The sequence below is a fragment of the Andrena cerasifolii genome, chromosome 13, assembly GCF_050908995.1.
Source record: "Andrena cerasifolii isolate SP2316 chromosome 13, iyAndCera1_principal, whole genome shotgun sequence".
NCBI lineage: Eukaryota > Metazoa > Arthropoda > Insecta > Hymenoptera > Andrenidae > Andrena > Andrena cerasifolii.
Window position 1 is genome coordinate 9236661 of NC_135130.1, and position 16891 is coordinate 9253551.

The 16891-nt window shown below is 51.0% G+C and overlaps 1 protein-coding gene across 6 annotated transcripts in view; it reads right to left on the bottom strand.

Moving 5' to 3' along the window:
* Window positions 1-929: 929 nt before the first annotated feature.
* Msi (RNA-binding protein musashi) overlaps window positions 930-16891 on the bottom strand; it is a 118664-nt gene continuing 102702 nt past the window's right edge. For 5 of the 6 annotated variants that reach the window (XM_076825483.1, XM_076825482.1, XM_076825484.1 and 2 more), the window contains one exon: window positions 930-15746. In XM_076825483.1, coding sequence (XP_076681598.1) covers window positions 14883-15746 — 864 coding nt within the window. In that variant the 3' untranslated portion in view covers window positions 930-14882. The remainder of the gene's footprint in view (window positions 15747-16891) is intronic. The other variant, XR_013086998.1, reaches the window with a different exon arrangement.

Consider the following 16891-nt stretch of genomic DNA (forward strand, 5'->3'; position numbering starts at 1 on the left):
TTACCCCTATGGATCGAAAATCAATTTACACGCACTCTTCATGCTCTGGTTAATTACGTTCCCGACTCGTGGTACCTTCGCTCGAAACAGCTCCGAGGAAACGACGAGGGATCGACGAGGGATCGGAGGGGATCGGGGGGTGGCAAACCATATTCCTACGGTGTGGTGTGCGCTGCTGGCCGTTTCGCAGTGTAATTTCGTAGCACGTACATTGGCGCTGTGATTTTACAATGGAACGCGCGCAGAGGTTCGCCGGAATGAAAAGAAAACCAAGGCACAGGGTGTGTTTCCGGGCTGGGTCCGGGTTTGGAAGCAGCGACGACACAGCCGGTTCGAGGGCCCGGCCAGCGGCGCATAGAGCCAATTAACTACCACAAAAACAGATACTAAAATATTTATAATATGTATAGATAGATATGTACACGCGAGCGCACGTGGGGTGCATCGAGAAATCGATAACAGCATTGGTGGCGTTCACTTCACTCTACTACACGTGTAATCGCATACTGTATGTTTACCGGAACAAGTACAAATCGGCAGTGGAGAGAAGTGTTGGTTAATGGGGCAGCTGGGTCTCCGTGTATTCCTCTGTTTTTCACCACCCTCGATATCTAGCCCAATTTTCTCTACGAACAACTACACTTCAAGCGCCTTCGTCGTGGGTGCGAGACCCACCCCCTCCGCTGTTGCTCTCGAATTTTAAATCCCATCGCCTTTTCCTCCACCCCATTTGAAAACTAAAGCCCCCTCCGCGCCACGAATTCTCCCCCGATACTCTATCGACTGCGGCGCGTTTCGGAAAAGGGTCGTAAAGAAAATGGGGCAAAAATTGAAGCCTCGTCTCGCGACGCTTCGGTCCGCCGACACCCTTCATCTCCCAGAAACCTCGATGGAACAGGGGTGAGAATAAGAGATATCAGTAAGTGGTATTAGCATGGAATAAGAGTGTTTTTAATGTTTTCAACAACAACAGGTACAGTAACCAGTTTACCTGCAGTAAGTACGTTGGTAATTATTCCTTCGGTTTCTCTCTTTCTCTCCCTCTCTTGCGCGTCCTTTCGCTCCGTTCCTTTCTCTCCCTCCCACGCAAACCAACACCTGCACGCACACCATCTTTCTCTCTCCCTTGCTCTCTTTCTCTCTCTCTCTCTCTCTCTCTCTCTCTCACTCTCTTTCTCTCTAGCTCTCTCTCCCCCCCTCTGTGCTCCCTCCATCTAATTCGCTGTTTTACCTCGTGTCCCTCTACCAATTAATCAAAACTCACTTATTACTGTCTTTTGTCGTTTACCCATTTAAACGGAGTAATTAATTAATTACGCAAGTTGGCTACACATCGTCCTACTAATCGGCTGTGTCTAGCTAGCTGACTATACTAAGTTGCGTTGCGGAGAGTTCGGGTTAAACCTACCGGCCACGACTTCGTGATCTTTCCAATAATACGCGGTCGCGTAGATCTACGCTAGGGGATGTATCTCTCTGTCGCGAAAAGCAGATCCGACGTGAAACAATCGCGCGCGAACAGGCGAGGGAAGGCGAGAAGCGAGTCCAAGCTCTGCGATCAACCGATCCGATTCTCTTTCATCTTCATTGGAAAGTCAGTGGATCGTCGGCCGCGGGAATGCTTGCGGGATGAAAGTGTGTGCTATGCCGAAGCTTCGTCCATGGAGCACGAAAAATATACAAGAGATACCAATCGTACACGTGTAATATATATATATATATGTATATATATCAGTTCTCTAAACAAGTAACGTACGTGTCTTTCAAATAAATTAAATAAATAAAACGACTACGAGGTGTGAATGGCGATGAAGACAAATGGCACGTTAGACGAAAAAAATATTACTCGATCACTACTTGGTAGATGACGACGGCGACGACGACGATGACGGCGATGACGGCGATGACGACCGCGGCGACGGCAGCGGCGACGATGACGGCGGCGACGATGACGGCGATGGCGGTGATGAATGATGGTGATGACGATGATAATAATAATAATACTTGTAAAGTACGGCTAATGATATCAGCGATATTGATTAGCTGCAATTATCACGCGAGATACATCGCTACTGGTTAATACACGCTAAATGGGAGAAACGAGTGCTGCGCCCAGCCAGCCTCGTCGAGCAGAAAAGATATATGCCCCGCAAAAGAAGATCTGTGCGATCGACAAGGCCTGGCCAAAGCAGGACTCGATCCCCGTGTCTCTATTCAGTCACGCTAGCGGAGATCGAATTGTCTCTATCCCTCAGACTACAGCTAGTCGACCCGGTTCAACGTTCGTCCCGGTTTGTACTATTTCGACATCCGCGAGGCCCCGAAGTGTCCTCGTCGCAGAATTGTCTCGTGTTGTTAATCGACTCCACACGGTTTCTACGAATCACGCGCTGGATAAATAGAGTGATTGGTGAGAACGGTTCGATTCGTATATGCAATGCACTTACAAGAACTCAGGGGTAAAGCCTAGGGAAAGCTAAGGAGCAGGTGTCTACTCTCTGTCGTGCAGGTCGGAAGGCGGTCGCGTGAATTCAAGCCGATTTACGCACGAATCTACGCCCCCACTTTCCTGCTTCAGCTGATATCGGCGTCTGCTGCTTTCGGACAGTTCACCTCTATCGATATACGGCGGTGAGGAAACGAAGGGAAAGCGCGTAGAGCGGCGAACGAGCCAGGGTTCAAGGGAGTCTAATTATAATCACGTCGGTGGCTCGTGCGAAACTCCAACGGCACCGATGATTAGGCGCTCTTAATCTGATTCGCTCGTTAGAACTTCTCCGCCTTTTCTGTGACTTTCCCTCCGCTCGTTCTCCGCCTCTGTTTCTCACTTCCCTTCCTCCCTGCGAGCAGCCCGGGATACGTTGGAATTGAATTGAAAAAATATACGCGATTATTGCGTGCAGGGTGTTAACGAGGTATAGGCGGCATGCTTCACCGAACGATGCGAATTTCATTCCCTCCACGGAACCTGTCGCCTCGCACGGTTTATACCAAACAGTTTATCAGAACCCGGCATATACATATGTACAGAGGATTTCGTCGATCGCGGCGCTACCGGCTACGGGATCGAGGTCGCCAGATTCTGCATCGACTCGCGCAAAAAACTCCACTTCTCCTTCGCATATCGCTCGAATGGAAAAAACCCTTCCGATCCCCTGATTACCCCCGGTATTTAGAGCACAAAATCGCGGCGCAAAAAACCCGAATTTTCGCGCCGCTTCCACGATCCCGCTCGCAGCTCCGATGAAAGAGGAACGGACCACTACGATGCTCGGGTACGCGAACCACGCTGCAGCGCGCGGGAACAAAGAAGGCGCGCAAGAACGAGAATCGGCCGAAGAAGTAATTCGTAAAAAATGTAGTTGCTGAATTGCACTTAGCAGCGTCGAAGGAAGCGACAGGTAAAGCAATGGAATTTTACACGGGCTGCAACCCATTCGTCTCTCGCGATCGACGTTGGTCTTGGCCACTGCGGCGACGCGACGCGACTCAAGTAGAAATATTTACAGATTCGCCGCCGCGGTAGGATGTTAGGGGTGAGAGCACGGTGTTGCTCGGGTCGAAAACTCGGGGGGAAACGCGGGAAATCAACGCTAAGATTGCTTCGGCTGACACTTGTAGCCGTTTGTCCTCGGTAATTGCCCGATACTGTCTGCCCGTGATCGCGAGGAATCGTCCTTTCAACTACGCGTTACGCTCGGTCACTGGTTTACCAACGAGCGGACAGTTTCGCCGACCAACTTTTTCTCTTACGTGCCGGCAATTACCGGAGACAGTTTCCTCCACGCGGCGCTCCGTTGATTCAAAACGCGTTTAAACAGTTCCTGAGCTTGTAAGTCTGTCGACACTTCAACGGCCTAATTGTTTCACTTGCACGCGTTGAAAGCACGATCTTGTTAATTTGAACACGGAGAGAGCTTTGAAATTCAACCGAGTGCCGCGCGACGAACCGCTACGCGCACAATATGAATCGAACGTTTCTTTGTTTAATAGAAAAACTTGTCCTTTTAACGCACGCTCGGCTCGATTGCCAACTATGTTAATCGTACACCAGTTATGTACGCATATTTGTATATATATATATATATATTTATATATATGTATAATTTATTTCTTCATTCATTTGTTCATTAATTTATCCATATATGTATACGCGTATGTATGAATGTATATATATATATAATGTGTGTACTGGAAGAACAAGACGCCAGACATAAGTTTGTCGGCTTTATAAAAGCGTTACCAAAAACGCGCGGGTCCCATTTCGAAAGAGTGGCTCGAAAACGAATAGGAAAAAAGGCCAGCCATCGAGCTTTTCCATTTCCCTTGGAGATCGATTTGCTTGGGTAGTTTGTAATCCTCCGTCCTGTAGACGCTTTCGCGAGCAAAATTCGCTGGCCTTGTTTAATTTCGCGCGCCTCCCTTTACCCGAGGCAAGCTCTCCGCGAAGGGAACACAAGCCCGGTTAAAAAAGAATGAATCGCGAGAGAGCGGAGAACTTGTCCCATAAAAGCCGGCTTTCGAGCGCACCGCCTCGGTTAAACCGTTTCGTTTTAACTTCGATTCTTGGATAATCTCTCTCTGTTTTGTCGATGGAGACGATGATGGTGGTGGTAGTGATGGTTTATTGGTAGTGGGTGGTGATGATGGCAGTAGTGGTGAACCATTACCGAGATCAACGATTCCAATGATACGTATTATACTTGTTTCTGTCATCCTCTGTTCTCTCAAATCACGCATGCGACTACGCAAGGCATCGGTTCGCCTTTACGCGCCACGATTACCTCGCATCACCTTCGCTAACTCGTCGTTTCTACCTTAAAGAGATCGCACCCCGATTGCCCGACGGTTGGGGCCGTCCGTGAGTACGAGATAATCGTTCGGACACTTGTTAGTAGGTAGAAATCGTTACGCATGCACTGTGTACCCTTGTCGCAGCCTCGATACTGACACGCTACTGTCGCAACAGCTCCGACACTGGCACTTCCCGCCACAGAGTTCTCCGCGCGGCACAGACGGATAGAAAGAAGCAGGGGCCAGAGAGATCGTTGGAGAGCCGGCGATTCATACGCGATGCAAGGACTGTTCGACGCAGGGAAGATTACGGGGAGCGCAAACTGGGAGAACTCGCGTCACGTCGGTTCCCCAAGTTCGGCTAATAAGAAAACTTTGGGAAACAGGGGGAACGTGGAGCGTTGCTTGCTGGTCATCGAGCGTTTCCGCGCGGAGAACTCTTCGACGACGTGATAATCCAGAGCCGCGGTCGAGGCGGCCCGGTTCTTCCAATTTCACTGACCCGAGGTGTTGATAAAATGGAGCGAGAAGTAACGATCGCTTTCGAGGCAACACGTCGGACATCTACGGTTCCGCAATAGCGATGTATCCTCGCTGGAACATCGGGTGAGCCGCCCTCGGCCCATCGGCTCTCGAATTACTCGCGAGAAATGACTGAATTATGCATCGAACTACTACGCCTACACCATCGACGACTCTTAGCTCTGCTAGTAACAGCTATCAACAATTACTATGTATTACGATACGTGTGATAGGGTATCATCCATCCCCCGCTCAACAAAGGGGTGGTAAAGAGCAGAGTTTTCGTTCTCGACGATCAACAATGCTCGTAACTAACACGCTAAACCTCGCAGCGTCTAACGCTCTATGTGAAGTATCTACGACAGAATGATGCATGTGTACATGTATATACAAAAATACACATATATATATATATATATATATATATATATATATACACACACACACGCGCACACACAATATAATACGTATAATACGTCTATTCGTACGAGGAGGGTGCAACGTGCCGATGCAGCCAGGAACAAGTTAGTCCGTTGAAGAGCAAAGGATCCTAAGATGGATATAGCATTTGCATGGAAATGCTGTTCCTGCCTGCGCCGCAATGCTCGCGCCGTCCTGTACGCAAGGAAGAAGTACGTAAAGGTAAAAAGGGAATAAGAAGAAAGAAGGAAGTGGTCTTACCTGGTTGTCAGCCATGGTGATCGCCTCGTCTCAGCTCTGTGAATCCGTGGAAGCTGATCTCTCGCGTTCTCTCTAGCGATCGACACTCAATTCTACTGCCTATGGGAATTAATATGCGTCTAAATCGTTCCTGCTCTTCTTCTCTCTTTCTCTCTCTCTCTCTCACTCTCTCTCTCTTTCTCTCTCTCTCTGTGCAAATTTTCTTTCTGTTACACCCGTTTCTCTTTCTCTTCCTCTGCCTCTTCCTCACACGCGCACACACGCACCCTTTTTCTTTTTCTCTCTCCCTCTCTCTCCTGCCTATTTCTGCACCGTTGCTTCTCTTTCTTCCCTTCGTCGATGACTTCTTTTACTTGGAAGGGGGGCGGGGACACACGGTGGGGGGGTGCTGAGACATTGGATTAAGGCACTCGGGTTTTGTCGAATCGATGATCGTAAAAGAAAGGAAAAGGGGGTGGCCGACCGCACGGAGAAAGCAGAAGGTCTTCTCTCTTTGTTCTCGGATCGACGCACAGGTTAGTCGTAAAATGATATGTCGCGATATGTCTTGTGCCTCGCTCTGGCTCGACGCAGCTGGAAGACCACCGGAGATTCAGAAAACGTTTATCGAATCGGTCCAGGTACGATAAAAAATTGTCTCGTGGAAAAATCGATGAGTATTCGCGCGATATTATTCTTGGTCTCCCGTTACTCCAGCTCTTCTACTGGTTCTCGCGAGGAATCGCGCGGCGCGATACGTAAGTATAAAATCAACTACGATCTAGGATTGGTACCAAACTAACACGACGATATATACACATCGATCCCGGGGATCGCTAATCTTCCGTCTAAGATCACTTCGAAGGCAAGAGTTCCGCGTCTCGTGAAACCGTAAAAACCTGAGGCAAGTGTCTTTCTCCGTGCTGGGGTGCCAGGTGCCTCCGTGCGCTCGAGCAAACCGAGTAATCGCCCATTTTCGAATGCTGAACACGACGCGACGTGCCCCCCTTTACGGGTAAACGCTGGTAAAGAATTCGTTCCCGAATGGCGGTCGACGATTGCGGCTCGTTTGATCGAGGGCACGATCGGAAAGGGTCGGGGATTGGCCGATGCTCTCTTTCTCCGTACGGCTCCAGAAACGAGCGACGAAACGCACGCAAACGCTTCCTCCATTAACCGTTTGCGCTCGGCCCACGGAGAAGTGTCTCCTCACCTTTTCCTATTTATACACCAACATTACCATGCCTTCCTCCCCTTTCGTTTCCCGAGGCGCTACCTCTTAATCCTGTTGCATGGAGTTCGTATCCTTGATTAAAATTTCCGCTCCGAGTGCAAAGGGTTAAAGGGGTAACTAGGTGAGTCGAGGTCTTGCGCCCGTTCAGGTCACAGGAACGTCGGGGGGAGGGATGCTGGGAGGACACACACGAGAAGAAAAATCCCTCCGTAACCGTTCCAAGATCATTTCCCGAACGATCGCGGAAGAGGAGGTCTGTTGGGGAGGTTTTTTTCCACGAGAAATACCTGTACCTGTGTACATATCGAATTTATTAAACTTTACTCTTACTTGCTGGTTAGAGTGCGCCAGGGTTGGTCTAGCTAAGATGCATGCGCTACAACAATTCCGCTGGCTATCTGAAACCGCTTAAGAAGCAACATGGGGCGACAGGAGAAGGGAGGTGATGTTAAAAAACGCTATTGTCTAGGGCCTACGGGGTGCCGGGAGGCGCGCCGCTTTTCTGCTCGATCGGAACACGACCCTTCTTTCGCGGAGGCGAACGATTCAGAAACGCTGTGCTTATACAGAAATACATGGAATGCTTTGGCGCGTTTTCTCCGCTGCCCGGTTCGCCGCGCCGAGGACCCGCTCGCTCTTCACCCGGGATCGCTCGTCCGAACACGCGATCCTTCGGCGATTCGGCAGATGCGATTGCACCCGCGTAGCAAGACCTCGATGCGCGCTTGGCGCGAACAGCGGCACGCTGAGGCCGCGTCTTCCGACCAACCAGAGAGCGGCGTGAAACGAGTGCCCGGCGGGGTTAACGAGGCTAATTACGGCTTAATATTAATTAGCCAATTAGCGCGATGCGCCCGCGGTGCTGCGCCTCCGGCACCGACGGCTGCGCTCCCAACGTTCGGCGCCGCGAACGAATGGGGAGCAGTCAAACGGGAATGAAATAGAAAACAAAAAAAGAAAAAAAATAATTAGAACAAACAAATGGTGAAAATCATCAAAGTACTCCATATAATACCGTTACGTGGATCGCAATAAATACACAAACAGACTCGCTAGATCGAGGTTAAGTGAGGTAATACAGAGATACATGGAAACGATACATACGAGGGTGAGTGAGAGGCTGAAATATTACATAGCACCAAAACGATAAAGGGGACAATTACTTCTGGCTCAGGTATTGTAAGAACAAAAAATAGAATACAGTTAGCCGAAGTGTGTACAGATGTACGGCTAGTGGGTGTACAGTATGTTACGGGAAAGGCTGGATCAGCGAAGGAGGAGATGTACGGGTGTAGGTTCTCTCGTACGATAAGTATACAAAAAATAGGTAGACAATACAAGGTTAGCTACAAGTTTGAAACGAACTACTTTATTGGCAACTCATCTAGGCATCGAACTAAACTAATATCTGTCGTTCTAGTCGTTCTTCGCGTTCGCCGCCCTGCGTAATCCCGCTGCGTCCTGCTCTTTCTCGTTTTATATCCGCCTCACGGGCCTTAGACCGTGGCTATTGTTTGCGCGTCAGTCCGTTTGTTCGGGGCTTTTCGCGTCGAGGAAGAAAGTAATGCTCGAAAGAAAACTCGCGGGCTTGTGGAAGCGCCGCGGCTTATTCGCAAGGAAAAGGGAAAGCCAGATAAGGCTGGACGATCGATACTAGTTTCTTTCATCTGCCCTCCGCCTCCCACCCCCGCGTTCTCCACCAGTCTGCGGCCCTACCGATGAACTGGCGAGAAAACGCCGGGAAGAAGAATCGTAAGGTCAGAGGTGAATTAATCGCGATATGCTCCGCGTGTGCACGTTCCGTCGAGCAGAATCTTCTTCCACGTAGCGAATCGAAGCACAGCGTGTACCACCCGCCGTATCGATTCAAGCGTATCTATCCATCCCGTAGGCGTTCGCCGACTCGAGGGTAGTTTCATCCCCCTCGGGCGCAACGGATCAGCCTCGTTCCAGGGGAGGGAACGAGCAGGTTTGGCGCGCGACCTTCTCGGTACACGATTGTCGGACGAATCCGCTGCTGCACGCGCGCTTCTCTCGTTGCGCGGCTGCCCCGCGCGTTTATGGCACGACAAAAGTAGAAAGAACCGAGGGAATCGAAGAGAAGAAGTTCGGGGAATACGTTGATACGCCGCGGTGGGGGAGGAGAGGGGCTGAGAGCCGGCAACGAGAATCCCGAGCGCGTGCGAGAGCTCGTCTCGAAAACGTGAGAGAAATCGCTGGCAATAACGACGGTGAATTACGTAAAAGTACGTGTTTGCAGGGATGACGGCAAAGGCGGGTGAAAAGAAACGGTAGTAATCAATAATAATACGAATAATGACAGTAAGTAATAGTAAGTAACGGTAATACGAGGCACGGCGGGATATCGGGTTCACGCAAACAGGGGTGTGCTCGGGAAGATCCGAGGACACGTCTCGGCGAGGGTTCGTCACGTGCATTCTGTCTTTCTCTCTTCTCGTCCGGCCCCTCTTCTCTCGGTTACCCAGTTGCCCGACCGTGGTCGTTTGTGCGAGAGAGAAAAGCGACGAAAGGGGCTTATCCCGTGGCCAGGAAGGTGGGCTACTACAACAGGCTTTTTCCTCCCTTGTATTCCCCGAGAAACGATCGCCTCGACGTACCGGGGAATCGAGAGGAGGTGTGCTCGTCCGAGAAAAGCCGGCAGATTATTGCAAAAGCGACCGATCTCTGAGAAGGGGTATCTGCCGCGGCGCTTTCGAACCAACTGGTTCTCCCTGCTTCCACGATTTCCCTTAAGTCCGAAAATTTAGAATGCCAACAATTTTAAAGTTAGACCGGCAGAGAAGTTTCGTATTTATGTCGACTGGTTACCCCAGGTTGCTGGTTTCAATTGGAAAGTCGTCTGCAGAACCGCTCGCCGCAGCAAACACGTCCGTGCCAGAAAATTTGAAACGAATGGAAGGTGGGAGAAGTGGTCGCGAAGATGAGAGTGTCGAGGGAAACGGGGAACAGAGAATTTTTATCGCCAACGATTGAAACCCAGGGTCAGCAACGTTTTGCGCAGATACATGTATATTTTGCGACCGGTAATGTTACAATTGCTCTCGGGAAATTTTCGACCCGCACCGAGAGAAAGTTTCGCCAGGACAGCATTCCGTTTTATCGTCGCAACGGCTTTCTAGCAGAACCGCGACGCGCGATACGCGAAAACAGACGGGGTGCTCTGCGCGCCAGCACGGCCATCTTCAACGACTTGAAAGGAAAATTAAATATAAAAAAAAACAAAAAAAAAAGTAAACGCAATCGGGAAAGTATAATCGAACCGAAAGGAAAAAGAAAAACACGCGATTAAAGTCCGACCGAATCTTCCCCTTAGTGCGACGCAGTCGCGATGATCGAACGTCGGCAAGAAGACAGAGCAGCGAGGCTATACTTAAATAGTTCTTTCTACGAAGAAACGACGAGGGCGGTGAAGGAACAACGGGGGGATCCGGTTCTAAAAGATATTTCAACCAGCATGCTTCACCTACTGATCATTCTCAACTAGTGGGTGGTTAGCGCTTATCAAAATGTACTAGCTACGCTAAAAATTACTCTCGACATTCGCAGTTGTGTGGCTACGTGTGTATGCGTGTATCTGGATTGCGTGTGCGTGGCGTATGAAATACACAATGATCGGCGGGGGCTGTAATCGAAAGAGTTGAAAGGGGGGTGGAGAAAGGGGGAGAGTGTTCGCGAAGGAGGGTACAGGGTTGGCTGTCAAGATGATGATGTTCGAGTGGATGCAAGTAGAAAAGCCATCCGGGACAGATGATTCCTGTCTGCAGCGCCGCGTATTTCCGTCTCCTCTGCTGCACCCTTTGCTACAGCTCGCGCAGATATCGGCTGCCAAATAATCCGCGGAGGACACGGATGCGGTTGTGGTTGCGGTCGCGGTGGTGGGTGATCGACGACGATTCGAGGAGCCACATTCGGCACTCGGTGTTCGGTGTTCGGGCCCGATGTCGTCGGGTCTGCCGGAGCGAAAGCCAAACGAGCGATCCTCCCTCGTCAGGGTAAAATGAAGAGAAATCGATCTGCTTCCTGCGAGTTCGCGAATAGGACCGACGACACCGGGTCGACCTCGGTCTCGGAGCACCCTTCGCGTCCTTTCTCCCTTCCTCTGCCGTTTCGCGCTCGATTTCCCCGGAAGCGGAAGGGTTTCGGCAAGCAGCGAGGAAGAGAGAATGGAAGAACGGAGGGAGAATCAAGGGAACAGGAGGCGGAAAAGGCGGACGAAAAGATCGCGTGGGTGGGTGGGGGGGGCAGAAAATGGATGATAGGCCAAGGTACATCGATATCAGGTGTCCTCGAGGTCAGCTTCTTAAGTACGCACCCATTTTCTAGCTGTTAAAACGGCGCATCGAGTACGCAGACCGTGGAAAATAGAATTCGGTTGCTTCTAATGGTGTCTCTAGTCGAATCATTGCCTCTTGCTTGCTTCTCGCTAGATTGCGCGAGCACGCTTTTTCGTGGTTTCTTAAGGCGTGCTTCGTCTTCTTTTACACATGCGCGCACACACACACACACACTCTCCCTCTCTTTCTCGCTCTTTCTCTCGCTCCCGCTCTCTCTCTTTCTCTTTCTCCCTTTCACTCTCCAGTTCCTCTCTCTTTCTCTCTCGCCAATGCACGCGTCCGTTTATACTCTTTGCTCCTTTCCATCTTCCCGCTTATCGTTCTAAGTATCATCTTATTTAAGTCATAAATATCACTCGCGAGCTTTGTCGTCGTTAACATTATACGATACACGTTAAGTATGTATATTAAGTTGTATATCACTAAAGAATATTACTTGTCGTTTGGAAGAGTGTTTCTTCCTTAAACCTCTTGCTCCTCTGCTCGCTGCAGCTCTGAGCCCCGCGCGTACCTAGCTCGTTACGCGCACAAATTATCGTACAATATCTTCTCCTTCCTCCTTTTTTTTTCCTTTTTCATGTCTCGTCTCGCTTATCGTATCGTTAAACGCAAACGGTACAACTTTAAGTTTTCAGTGGATCGCTTATTGCTCGAGATTTTTCACACGATTCGTCGCACCTCGCTCCTCTCGTCCTCGGGTAACCATTTCTCTTTCGCGCACTATCCGCGAGTTCTGTCGCGAATCGCCGCGTCTACCTGCGCGCGCGCTTGCCGCGCGCATCGATCTTTTGCACATCCACGCCCGATCGCTCCATTCGAATAACGACGCGCAAATAGGAAAACCAAGGAGCTCGATAAATGAATAAGAGTCGCCGCTTATGTCTTTCTGAAACTTCGTCGTTTTTCGTCGACCCGTTCGACTCGATTGCGCTCGTGCGTCGAGGGTCACTCGGAGCGGCAATTTTATTTAAAAGCGAGAAACTCCGTGCGATTTTTAAGTTAGATAAAAAAAAGATTCTTCGCAGCGCGAAGAGTGGACGCGTGAGTTGCTTAGAAGCGCAAGTGTCAGGGTAGAGAGTATTCGTAGGGGACTGGAAATGTGGAAAGATCGAGGCCGCGGAGGTAGCCGCTTCGATCGTCTACCCCCTGTTTCCCGCGAGTCCGAGAGAAGGGTGGCGCGCGACCACGCTTACGTATAAATTAAGTATCGACATCGTTTTGTCAGAAACGCCTTAGAAAGATTAGCTTAAACCTGCTTGAAACTTACGAACTAGGGTGACTTAAGTTACGGTGAGCTAATCTCGATTTTGGGTTCCTGTTACCAGTCGCGCGGAGTCGCCTGTGCTCGCGACTACTCAACTATACACACCTAGAGACTCTAGCGTATCCCTGGAAAACGCGTATGTCTTTGTTTCGCGGCGATCGAGTCGCGATTGCGCGTGCTGCTCTCCTCGCCTCGTTCCGTATCTCCAACGAGTCTTTTCTAATCGCGCGCGCGATGGGAGAAATATTGTCTTCCATTACTCGGAGAAAAATATATGTATACCTATACATAGCTATCCTATTCAGACGCGTCCGTCTTGTACATGTACACGTACGTCTCCTCTCTGCACATGCCAGTGTCCGTCCGTGCGCGTGTGCCGCCGTGTCGGAGCCGATCGCCACTGATTCCTCTACGCGGTACGCTTCTACGCTCTCCTCTCTGTCTATGCGTGCGTGGAAATTGACCTGTTGCCACTGGTCGCGGGGGCTGATCGTCGAGCGGAAGCACGCGGAACGAGGGTAGGAATCGGGCCAAGATCGCGCGCTGCTATTCCAAAGCTGTGGAGGAGTTTCGGGGGCAACGATCCCTCGAGGATTTCAGTGTGGCTTCGTTTGGCACTTTCACCGAGGCGTAGCAGGAGTATCGCGCGGCAAACTGGAGAACTGCCTCGTTCTCTGGAGAGGAAGAAGGGAGTGACGAATTGCGGGATCGCCGATTACTTTCCGCGTGCTTCCGTTTCACCACCAGCCGCTTCTGCTACGAGATCCCCTGAACGTCTCAACGGAAAGGGGTGGACCCCGCGGAAACGAACAACGTACGGCAGGCAAGATAAAACGAATTAACGCTGCTTGATTCAGCTCGGCAGCTCGTTCACGGCGCGTGGCGCGGACCTCTATCTTCCTCTCTTTCTCTCTACCTCCCCTGTTTTATTGCTTCGTGGTCGAGATCCTTGAGAGTAGGGCGGCCGTGAAGCACGGCCGCCGGTATCGCTTAATTAATTAAGTAATTAGTTATCGTACGGTTGGGCGCGGCGGTAAGCCGGAGAACAACGCGAACAATGTCGCGCGCACATAATGTATATCGCGAGTCAGGGGGGGCGTGCTAATCTAACTAGGAACCGAGTGTGGCGTAAACGCAAAACGTGAAACGCAAACGCTAAACGCGTGGAATAAACACGCGTGGGCAAAAGGAATACGAACGGGTTCTACCGAATGAGGGATGAAGAAACATCGCAACGAAACACGCACGAATTTACGTCTTTCTCTCTTCTCTCTCTCTCTCTTTCTCTCTCTCACATACACGCGCACACTCACACAAACGCTCCATCATATACATGCTCTCTTCTCTCTTCTCACACTCGCGCTCTCGGTAATAAATTAATTGACAAGCGATAATGATGAGTAGTTAAACGCAAGAAGAATGACTTCGATTTCCGGTCGGGAAAGTCCTCGTGCCCCGCTCGGGGGGGCACACTCTCGCTCGACTCTGATTCTACTGAGCTCGCTTCCGTTCACGGAAATTTCCTTCGTCTTCCTCCTGCTCTCTTTCTCGCCCTCTCTGAGATTCCTTGTTGTCTAATTCATGAACTCATGAATGCATGGATCCCGGATGTCGCCCAGGTACGGTTCCATGGGCTGCCTTAGTGCGACCGTCGGCACATCGACGTCGTCTTCGCGCGATTAAGAAAAAAAAAAAAAAAAAAAAAAAACAGTCCCGTGGAAAGTATGATGCGTCGATTAAATTACGCAGGAAGACTCTCGGGACACGGGATGGGGGGAGGGACACCGCCACCATCACCATCACCATCGTCCATCACCACACCGTTGTGGCGTAGCGATCCACGGCGTAGAACAATGTCCGAAGAGCAAAAGCCAAGGGGACCAATGGCCGCGGAAGAGAGCTGAAAGCAACCGGAAGCTCGGAAGGTGGTGATCGGTGGCTGGTTGAGAATCGTACGTAACGCGACGCAACGTACGTGGATGCGTTCGGACCGGAGTAGATACGCAGCGGAAAGGAACATGACGACGACGACGATGAAGACGGCGACGGCGACTTAAACGTACATGCCCATCCCGTACATGGAACCCCAGTCGACACCCTGGAAGCTGGACATGTCGACGTTGGTGAGCGAGTATCCCTGGTAGGGGTTAGCCGGCGCGGCCGCAGCGGCAGGCGTGGCTGCAGCCGCAGCCGCAGCTGCAGCGGCCGCCGAAGGTGGGGCCGGTGCCGGGGCCGGTGCGGCTGCGGCCGCTGCCGCAGCCACCGCCGCCGCTGGGATCGGGTACGGCGCGTATCGGTACGCGGAGAGGGCGGGATAGCTGCTGGCGAACAGCTTTCCGTATCCGGCGACGGCGTTCTGTACCTGGGCAGCCGCGGCCGCGGCCGCAGCCGCCTGTACTTGGGCCTGCGCTTGAGCGGCTACTATCTGGGAGGCCGCAGCAACCGGAAGCGGCGGCTGCGGTGCTAATCGGACGCCCAGCGCACCCAGCACCACCCTCTTGCCGAGGGCCAGCGCGCCCGGTTGAACCGCCTCCTTCGGCTGGGCCTTCTTGCACTCCACCTTCTTGTTCTTGATCGTGTGAAAGTGGATCTCGCACACGCGGTCCACCACGTCCTCGTTCTCGAACGTCACGAACCCGAAGCCTCTGTGCCGCTTCGTCTGCTGGTCCATCAGCATCACCGTCTCCTCCACCTTGCCGAACTGGTTGAAGTAGGCCTTCACCTCGTCGCTGCTCGTGTCCTGGCTAACGCCACCGACAAAGATCTTCTTCGTGCGGTTCGCCTGTTTCGCGCGGTTCTTCGGTGTCGCGTGCTTCGGGTCGATCTTCTTCCCATCCAACGTGTGGATCGGACACTTCAGCACCTTGTCCACGCTACCTGGCTCGGCGAATGTGATGAAGCCGAACCCGCGACTACGCTGTAACCGAACAAGCCAGAACGGCCACGATGCACAACCACCGTCTCTCCCATCGTTCCCTTCTTCCCTTCTTTCATTCGCACTTTCGCTCTTCCTCTCTCTTCCTCGCGCGCGCGCGCTCTTTCTCAAACACTCTCTGCCCTTATCTCTCTCATTCTCTCTTCCTCTCTCGCTCTCTCTCTTGCTTTCCTCCTTTTACGCTTTTCGCCTGTCCGCCTCCAACTGTTCGCCTGTTATCCTTCCTATCGCCTGCTAGCCTATCGCGAGTGTGTCTCTTGGCTTTCCGACAACCTGCCTGTTCGATAACTTTCGCTGGCCTTTGGTGGCGACGATCGTCGCCGGGCAATTAAACCTGTCCGCCACCGAACAGCGTTCGCGGCGTGAACGCGATCGCGTAACCTGCTCGACGGTACACAGTTACATGTATGCCGTGCGGATACCACGGTGCACGGGACGGTATTATGAAAGCACAGCGACAGGTTGGTCAGCTATCGCATTGCTTAAGAGTGGAATCGCGTTTCTAGCGTCTCATCGTCGCGTTCGTCTGATAGTGTCCCGTCAGTCTCGTATATCTCTATCGCACTCTTTGTATGTAAGAAAAGGTACCGATGATATATCTCCTTTTATATACAAATCAACTAAATACTACCAAGCTACCGTTTACATGCAAGACTGTCCAAGCCAATGTAAGACAAACATTCTAGGATTACGTGAGACAAGGACTTTTAATTAAATGATAAAGACTCAACTGTAATTACGATCGTTAATTGCATATCGCTACCGGATGATACACGATAATATAGTAAGATGTATGCCCACAGTCCCCGGTTCGGTGATTTCTCTCCCTCTATCTAATACCGGCCTGTGTGCGTGTCTCTGTGTATGTGCGTGAGAACGTATATAACTTTAGAAACGAGCCTCTGCCTCTTTTCCACCTTTTACGTTTGTAAATACAAGTTTTAATTACAGTAAAGTACCAAGATACACTTCTACTTCCTTTACACTGTCTCAGCAATTAGTTACATCGATTAGTACAACTTGTTCTCTACGATCTACTGTGTGAAGTCTCGTGCAAAAGTGGAAGGAAGAAACTGGTGCATCGAATCTCCTCGAGGCGAATTGCGTTTCCATTCTATTCTTTCGTT